General features: G+C 37.8%; 1 protein-coding gene across 5 annotated transcripts in view; it reads right to left on the minus strand.

Moving 5' to 3' along the window:
* LOC106881212 (condensin-2 complex subunit G2) overlaps positions 1–9,771 on the minus strand; it is a 99,824-nt gene that overhangs the window by 44,773 nt on the left and 45,280 nt on the right. For all 5 annotated transcript variants that reach the window (XM_014931518.1, XM_052967267.1, XM_052967266.1 and 2 more), the window contains one exon: positions 2,505–2,604. In XM_014931518.1, the coding sequence (XP_014787004.1) occupies positions 2,505–2,604 (100 nt within the window). The remainder of the gene's footprint in view (positions 1–2,504; positions 2,605–9,771) is intronic.

Raw genomic sequence — 9,771 nt, forward strand, 5'->3', positions numbered from 1 at the left:
ATATGTAACCTTGTGGGCATCGGTACCATTTTCCTCTTTCTCCGTTCTTCCATTCTCCGAACTTTCCATCTTTCCGACGAAGGGCTACGCCCGAAACGTCATACACTCTCTCTTTCCTTTCCTGAGCGTCCAATAATACTATCCATATCACGTCCTCACTTTGTTGTTTTTTTGTTATTGTTTTTTTGAACTATATATATATATATATATATATATATACATACACACGAGTGAATAGACAAACAAAAGAAGAGTATTCAACACAGTTATTGGGAGTTACATTCATGGATCAAAACAGTTTGATTCAAACTCCTTCCTACTCTGAGATTAAAGCATGATGCTAGTCTTTGGCCATAGGAATTTGAAATGAAGAAAGTCAAATGTTTATTACCAGATGTTAGCCTGCAATTGGTCAAAAAAGGTCATTTGGTATCAGAGTTTGATGGTATTTCAGCGACAACAATTACTTGGAAAATGCTGCATGGTGGACAGGAAATCAGTGATGTGGTTGGGGGAGGGGAGGAGGAAGAGGCAATAGATGTGTGAGCATATACGTATATATGTGTATATATGTGCTTATATATCTATGTGCGCGGGGGGATCTGTATTTATGCGAATGTGTGTATGCATGCATAGGTGTACATTCACACATCTATGCATACACCTGTACACACACATGTATGTATGCAAATATATACATGCACTCAAACAAAACATGCACACACACATTGTTCCATATGTATATACGCATATGAACACTTATGTGCACGCGTGTGCAAATGTGCACAAGTATACAGACATGCATGTGTATATGCATACTAGTGAGTACGTATACAGTGAGCAGATGTATAAATACACACATGTATATATACTTCTGTGGTTATGTACAAAAGGTGAGAGTATGCGGGTAGATAGGCATGCAGAAGCATTAGAGATTGGTGATTTGCGGTGCTGCTCATGGAGGTTAGTGGTTGACAGTGACCTTTGTGCAGTGGGGCACCTGGTACTAAGGAGTATATCCAGGTTGTCAGCAGCAAGTGGCTTCAAATTTACCAGCAGAGGTAGCAATTAGGGGTGCCAGGTGAATATGGTGGCACCCTGTCGACAATAGTCACATATGAGCACATGCACTCATTCAGATACAGGTATAATGAGAACTCCACTTCCCTGTTGCTCTTTCTCTGGAGTCTCTGTGACCTGCAAGATGAAACACCCAACATCGAGTGGACTATTGTTGACAGGGTGCCACCATAATCACCCAGCGCTCCTAATTGCCAGCATTGCCTCCACAAAAAACTGCACATCAACTACCAACTCGCAGTATCCAACAACAAATATGCTCTATCCTATTGCTGTCACCAGAGATATACTGTTCTGGTAAACTTCAAGCCACTTGCTGCCGATAACCCGGATACACTTCCTTAGTATGAGCTGTGCCCCTGCACTGCCTGCACCATGGTCATTGTTACCAACTAACCTCCATGAACAGCACTACAAATTACCAATCTCCAATGTTTCTGCATACCTGCCTATCTGCATATTCTCACCCTTGGTACATAACCACAAAAGTATATATACACACATGCATATACCTCTACACACCATATACATACACAGATATATACACACTAGTATGCATATACACATGCAAACTAGTATATGTGTGCACCCATGTGTGTTCATGTATGTATGCTCACACTTATGTGCACATGTGTACATATACATGGCCAAAGATTAGCATCCTATGGCCAAAGACTAGCATCATGCTTGGAACTCAGAGTACCAAGGAGTTTAAATCAAATTGTTTTGATCCATACACACACACATATATTGAGAGAGAGATTAAATTCTGTAAAAAGATCTGCACATGAAAGAAGTTGGAGTATTCAATTCCTCTCTACAACTATCAAAATTGGATTTTATGCAATGAGATTATCTTAACAAATTGTGAACATAAAGAATACTACTGCATGTTAATCACCTTAACTGAATGAAAGTGTGTAGTCTCTGAGCAATGATATATAAAATGTCTGTCATATCTTTCAGAAGCCTTTATTCATGCAGCCATGTAGGGAAAAGAAGGTAAGATTGTGAATTATTAACTAGGTCTTAACTTATCCATTGATTTAACCCTTTAGCATTCAGATTACTCTGTCAAATGCAATGCTTATTTATTCACATTGTTTAAAATTAATCATGCATTATCTCATTGCTTCAAGACTTCAATGATGTGATTGTTTGTTTTTAGAATGACATTGTAGGGAATGTGAGAGAGGTTGGTTTTGGCCAGTTTGAATATAAAACAAAATATTTTTGCCAGATATGGCTAGTTTAAATGCTAAAGGGTTAAATATCTATAATCATTCACCAATGAAATAGCAAGTGGTTTCAAAACAAATTTGACTTAGCCAGTAACAGTAGTTAACAGTTATTTTAGATACAAGCACAAATACAGAATATTTTTTAATTAAGTGAATCAGAGAGATAATGAAATGTATACAAACCATTAGTAAAACAGCAGTGGAACAGTTCACTAAGAAGATAATACTGAGTTTCATTTATTTTAAACATCAGTAGATATGTGTGGGTCAAAGTAAAAAGGTGCTGAAAAAACAAAAGTGATCCAATGAAGTTCCAAATAAAACTAAGGTCATTGTTATCATCACCATCACTAATGTAGTAATGAAATTTAAATGAGTATTCTTACTTAAATTTGAACATGTTTATATGGGTGTTCATGGACATGTTAATAAAAAGTTGATATCAATTATACTGGATTTGAAAAAATCAGGTCTAACAAGATCAAGATGTATAATAATAACCAGGCACGGGCTGTATAGCCTATGCAATATATTTTAAGATGGAAAAGTAGATGTTAAGCTACAATAATTTACAGCATAAATTATGTGGTTTTTTTAATATCCTTTTAGGTATCACTCCTACATCTATTTTATTTTTTATAAAATTCAACCTACTTTAACCATTTTATTGCAAAGCTGCCTAAAACAACCCTCTCAAATCCATCCAAGATAACTGGTTCATATTTAAATGAGAATTTTAGTGCACATCTCAATAGTAGATTTGTGAAAACGACTGATTTTACTCTGAAAAAATTTAAGTTACAGTGTCTGACATTATTTGATGTGATATCTGAGATCTGTGAATTTTGGAGGAGTTTTTTTTCCACAACAATTTTCTGAAATGTTTTACTATGGGCAAAAATTGGATACCAGTTTCATATCATCAATCTGAATTCTGAATGATTTTTCAAAAGAAAACCTGGAAAAATCTAAAATGTATATGGTGAACATAAAAGATACGTGTGTGATTAAGAATTGGATTATTTACATTTGATGGATATTTGTCTTCATCTTGTTTGATGTTAACACAACGTTTCAACTAATATACCCTCCAGCCTTCACCAGGTGTCTTGGGAAAATTTTGAACCTGGGTTCTCATTCCTATTTTTCGATATTATCATTATTATTATTATTAATCAGGTCAATGCCCGGAATCAAACTCGGAATCTTGGGTTTAGTAGCTCACGCTCTTAACCACTACACCATATGCCTGTAGGCAATTATGGAGTGAATTTTAGGGCATATAAATCTAATATTTTCCTATCCTTCCTTAATACCGGATCCCATATGCTACTCATATCTGCACTCAGTCTGCTTAGGAGGTTGTTGTGTCCTAGTATATGTGCTGCTCTTCTTTTAGTTTTCATATTTTCCAGTGGTGTTCTCTGTTTATTATTTTAACTTCATCCCACAGGATGGTACATCAGCCGAAATGTTGTGTTAACAACAAACAAGATGAGGACAAATATTCGTCAAATGTAAATAATGTACACAATTCTTCATCTCTTAAATATAGAACTGTATGAATTGGATATTTTGATTTCTAAAAATGAAACAAGTGATTCTGACAACTCTGATAGCAATGAAGACAATGAATTTGTATCTGAATGGAATAACCATTTCAAAACTGTTTTTCTTAATGATTTTCTTAGAAGAGACTGGGCCTATCTACAGTCTTTCTAAGACAATAAAATCATTAGTTTATTTATTATTCTTTTTCCTCTTAAGTTTGTTTGAAGCGATCACTGCACAAACTAATTGTTACACAGAATATAAACAAAGAACAAACCTGAGCATTTTTTTGCTATCAAGATTATTATAATAAAGCTATCCAGAATTACAAACTGATAAATAATCCAGTAATGCGTGCAATTCTATATTAAAATTTTGTGGTATACTCAATTGAATCTTTTACTTGTTTCAGTAATTTGACTCCAGCCATACTGGGACACTGGTTTAGAGGGTTTTCATCAAACAAATTGACTCTAGAACTTATTATCTTATGAAGCCTAATACCTATTCATCAGTCTCTTTTGCCAAACTAAGTTACAGAGAAATAAACTACAACTGGTTGTCAAGTGGTGGTGGAGGACAAACACACACATATATATATACATACACACAATGGGCTTCTTTCAGTTTCTGTCTGCGAAATCCACCCACAAGGCTTTGATCAGCACATGGCTATAGCAGATGACACTTGCCAAAGGTGCCACGCAGTGGAACTGAACTCGGAACCATGTGGTTGAGAAGAAAGTTTCTAACCATACAGCCACACCTGAGCCTGAATATTAGCTAATGACTCATTTTCTCTGATAATATTGAACAGAATTTAAATAATTTTATATTTTGTTGAATTTGTCTCAATTTATCCACTTTGGGACAAAAATAATGCAACAACATACATCAACATGCCTCCATTTAAGCATCTCAACAACCTTAATAGGTCTAATGAGATTGTAGAGATGCTTGAACAGAGGCATGTTGATGTATGTTGCATTCAAGAAGTAAAGTGGAGAGGAAGCTTCAGCCAGGTTCCTCACAGACAACACACATAGGTATAATATTTTCTGGGAAGGAAACAGCAATGGGTTAGGTGATGTGGGCATACTTCTTGCAGAGAAATGAGTGGATAGGGTGATGGAGGTAGTTAGAGTGTGCGATAGAGTACTTAAGCTCAGGCTAGTTTTGTAGAATAGTATAGCAACAATTATTTCTGCCTATGCACCCCCAAATGGGCCTACCAAATGAACAAAAGTACTGCTTTTTTATGATATTCTTCTGCAGGCTACCTCAAAGATGAGTGACAATGATCTCATTTTCATGGATGTGGATTTCAATGAGCATGTCAGGCAGCAGCCTGGTATAATCCATGGTGTACATGGGGTCCATGGAAATGAAGAGGGAACAAGGCTACTGGAGTTCTATGATGATAATAACTTATTCATCTGCAACACCAACTTCAGGAAGCCAGCCAGATTGATTACATTCTCACCAGAGAGTAGGATGCATGGTTGCTCTGAAATACAAGGACCTTCCTTGGTGAAGAATGCACCCCCAGGCATAGAGTAGTCATTGGTGACTTTAGGCTCTAGGCTAGAAGGATACCAAGAAGCAAACCAATCTGGAAAAGAAGGATTTGGAAGCTCAAGGACCACTCATATGATCATAGATCCAGGGACATCCTAATTGAGAAATTTGAGGAATTTGATGAGGAGGAACTATAGACTTGTAACATAGAAAGCAACTGGGAATTCCTGCAGGACTGCTTGCTGAGTGCCACAGACCAAATCTGTGGATGGTGCAAAGCCCCATCCAGACTTAGCGTGGTGGTGGAACGATGCTGTAGACAAGGCCATTAGAGCAAAGAAACAGGCCTGGAAGAATTGGGGTAGGAGGGAACTGTATCAGATAGCGAGAAGGGAAGCTAGGAGACAGATATATCTAGCTAGGAGAGAAGCAGAAAAGAAGTTTGCTTATGTTCAGTGACTTGAGGACCAAAGACTTGAAGTGTTTTGGATTGCAAGACAGTGTGTGAAAGAAAATTATGTGCAGGAGACAAATGTGTCCTCATGGATGATGGTGCACTTGCATTTAATGATTCTGCAAAGAGGCTTGGAAATGCCATTCTGAAAGACTGTTAATCTAGAGATAGATGAGTGGTTGGTAAGAGCTGTACAAGACATGTACAGGGATGTTGTCAGTAAGCTGAGGGTTGGCAACAAGTACAGTGAAAAATTTAGGGTAGAAGTAGGGGTTCACCAAGGATCAGTCTTGCCCTCTTCATCATAGTCCTCCAGGCAATAAAAGAGGAATTCAAGACAGGCTGCCCCTGGGACCTCCTCTATTCTGGTGACATTGTTCTTATAGCTGAACCACTACCAGAACTTGGGAAGAAGTTTCAGGTATGGAAGCAAAGTCTAGAATCAAAGAGCCTTAGAGTCAATCTAACAAAAACCAAAGTCTTAGTAAGTAGGAAGGCAGACAAATCACAAATCCCTTTAGGTAGATGGCCCTGCTCGATCTGTAGAAAAGGCATAGGTAGAAACTCCATAAGATGTACCTGGTGTAAGCTATGGACACATAAGATGTACAGCAATATCAGAGGAAGGTTAATAGGGAAAATAGCTTTCATGTGTGAAAATGTACAGGTATAATAAACACGGAAAATGTGCAGAAAATAGACTCCATCAACTGCCAGCAGGGTAAACTAGAGGTAGTAGATAGCTTCTGTTATCTGGGTGACCAAGTTAGAAGTGGAGGTGGATGCTCCAAGAACATAGCTCTAAGAATAAGAATAGACTGGGCAAAGTTCAGAGAGCTCCTACTTCTGCTGGAAACAAGAGGCCTCTCCTTCAGAATGAAAGGCAGATTGTATGATGCTTGTGTGCAAACTGCTATGCTACATGGCAGTGAAACATGGGCTGTGACAGCTGAGGACATGCATAGGCTTGAAAGAAATTAAGCCAGTATGCTTTGCTGGTTGTGCAATGTCAGTGTGCATATATGACAGAGTGTATGCATCTTCACGGAAATGTTGGGCATAAGAGGCATCAGATATGGTGTGCAAGAGAGGCAACTGTGCTGGTATGGTCATGTGATGCATATGGACGAGGATAGCTGTGTAAAAATGTGCCAATCTCTAACTGTGGAGGAAACCTGTGGTAGAGGTAGATCCAGGAAGACATGGAACGAGGTGATGAAGCATGACCTTTGGACTCACGAAGTCAATGACTAGTGACCAAGACCTTTGGCAACATGATGTGTTTGAGAAGACCCATCAAGCCAATTGAAATTGGTAGTCTTGGGCAATGTTGGTGTCATATAACTGGCACCTGTGCTAGTGGCACATAAAATGCACCTTTTGAACATTGGGCTTCATGGATGCAAGATGACCAATGCCAGTGGCACATGAAAAGCGCACCTTGCAAGTATTGGGCCTCATGGGGGCAATGCCGAATGAGTAAGACCTTTGGCATTATGCCATGCTTGAGAAGACTCATCAAACCAAATAAAATCACAATCATAGCAGATACTGGTGTCACACAAATGGCACCCATGCCAGTGGCATGTAAAAGTACTAATTACACTCTCAGAGTGGTTAGTGTTAGGAAGGGCATACAACCATAGAAACCATGCCAAATCAGCAAGTGCAGCCTTCCGGCTTGTCAGCCCTGGTCTAACCGTCCAACTATTGCCAGTATAGACAACGGATGTTAGATGATGATGATGATTTACTCTTTTACTTGTTTCAGTCATTTGACTGCAGCCATGCTGGAGCACTGCCTTTTAGTCGAGCAAATCGACCCCAGGACTTATTCCTTGTAAGCCTAGTACTTATTCTATCAGTTTCTTTTGCTGAACCGCTAAGTTACAGGGACATAAACACACCACCATCGGTTGTCAAGTGGTGTTATATATACGACGGGCTTCTTTCAGTTTCGGTCTACCAAATCCACTCACAAGGCTTTGGTCGGCCTGAGGCTCTAGTAGAAGACACTTGCCCAAGGTGCCACGCAGTAGGACTGAACCCAGAACCATGTGGTTGGTAAGCAAGCTACTTACCACACAGCCACTCGTGTCCCAAAAATCACATTAATATGTTGTTAAATAAAAAAGTTGCAGTTGTTTTATGAAGCCAGTTTTTATGTTTTAAAGAAACATAATCCAGTTATGCTAAAACTATCGAATTAAAACATTGATTACTTCCAATGATTGTTTTTCTGAAAGTTTTCTAAACGAAAACTGCAAGTATTAAACATTAAGCAGAATGTAGAAAAGAAAAAAAATGATCATTTTATATGGATTCCAATTTGCCAGTTCAAAAACTGCATTTTCTGTCATAAATGGGCATTTGAAAAGTGTTAATTACTGGAGCATAAACAAGCACTTTGGTGAACCCCATATGTCCTGTGTGATGCTTATTGGAACATGTCTTATTGAAAATGTCAGTTTTTCATATAAATGATACAAAAATTCAGTAGTATGTAAGAATACAACTTACTTAACCCTTTGAGCCCTGGTCTCCCGAACCTTATTTTACCATATACCTGGCACTCCACCAGTGCCACGGTATAGAGGAAAACAAGCCATCCACAGGTAAACTGGTGTTTGGGCTCAAAGGGCTAAAATATAACCCCTCATGTACTTTATACAGCGATCTTGCAATCAGTATTGTAACTCAGAAAATGAGTCCTTAGTGATTGAAAATTACAAAACAAGTGAAATAATCCAACAGATAATTTGCATGTGGTTACATAAGGACACAAGTGGGAAATTAGTTTTCATTACGCATATGCATAGTGGTCACATGACAGCATACCATGGATGACAACAATCAGAAAAAGAGTCTATTGAAAAAGTTTTCCAGCATGTATTTAATTTTCAACACTAATAATCTAAAAATAATTTCAAATGAGTAGAGGATGAATTTATGAATTTTGTAAGATAGTATCTAATAAGTTAGGTTTTTCTTTATTTATTACTAGCAGCTAAGCCTGGTTTCACCCGGTCTGTTTGGATGATGTGGCCATGATCTTTTTCAGTTATGCATAATCTATAACAGCGTTTCTCAACCTTATCATATCGGGTCCCCTGTTTCAATTGAGGCCTCCAGCTGTATGAAAATTTCTTGACTCCCCCCTCCTTGTCAGAAAACAGCTTCAGGAGTTGTGAAGAACAAATTTATATGTTGTCTGTTTCTGAGAGCTATTCTATTGGACCTCTCTCTAACCATTAAAACATTGATTTAATTATGAACATAGAAAGAAATTATACATTAATCCCTATTTTTGTTAGCAGTTGTATCCGTAAAAATGTTATTTGCAGAGAGCAGAAATTGAAAGAAGATATATGAAATGGACATGTGTGCGTGTGTGCATGCGTGCTCGCACGTGTGTATGTAAGAGAGAAAGGGGGTGAGAAAGAGAGATAGAGTGAGTGAGTAAAGGTGTATGTCATGATGATTGACATCTTTTAAGGTACACACACATACATAGAAAATGTCATTGTATAAAATTTTTAGGATAGTTGATTTATGGAAAAGATTGTGTTTAATTTTTGAAATGCAAATATGTGAATGAAAATTAAGATCAGACCTCTACATGGTAGCTAGACCTGGTAGAAATAGCAGCCAAATCTCCCTCAAAACACCCTACTGTCTTAATCTGTCAATTCTGCCTATTATGTAGTTTGAAAACTCCTGAAGAACGAATTTGTACGTAGTCTGTTTGTGAGAGCTATTTATTGGACCTCTGTCTAATCATGAAAACATTGATTTAATTATGAACATAGAAAGAAATTATATATTAATCCCTATTTTTGTAAGCAGTTGTATCCATAAAAATTTTATTTGCAGAGAGCAAAAATTGAAAGAAGATATATGAAATGGACGCGCGCGGGCGTGCGTGCG

Source organism: Octopus bimaculoides, chromosome 4 (genome assembly GCF_001194135.2).
Source record: "Octopus bimaculoides isolate UCB-OBI-ISO-001 chromosome 4, ASM119413v2, whole genome shotgun sequence".
NCBI lineage: Eukaryota > Metazoa > Mollusca > Cephalopoda > Octopoda > Octopodidae > Octopus > Octopus bimaculoides.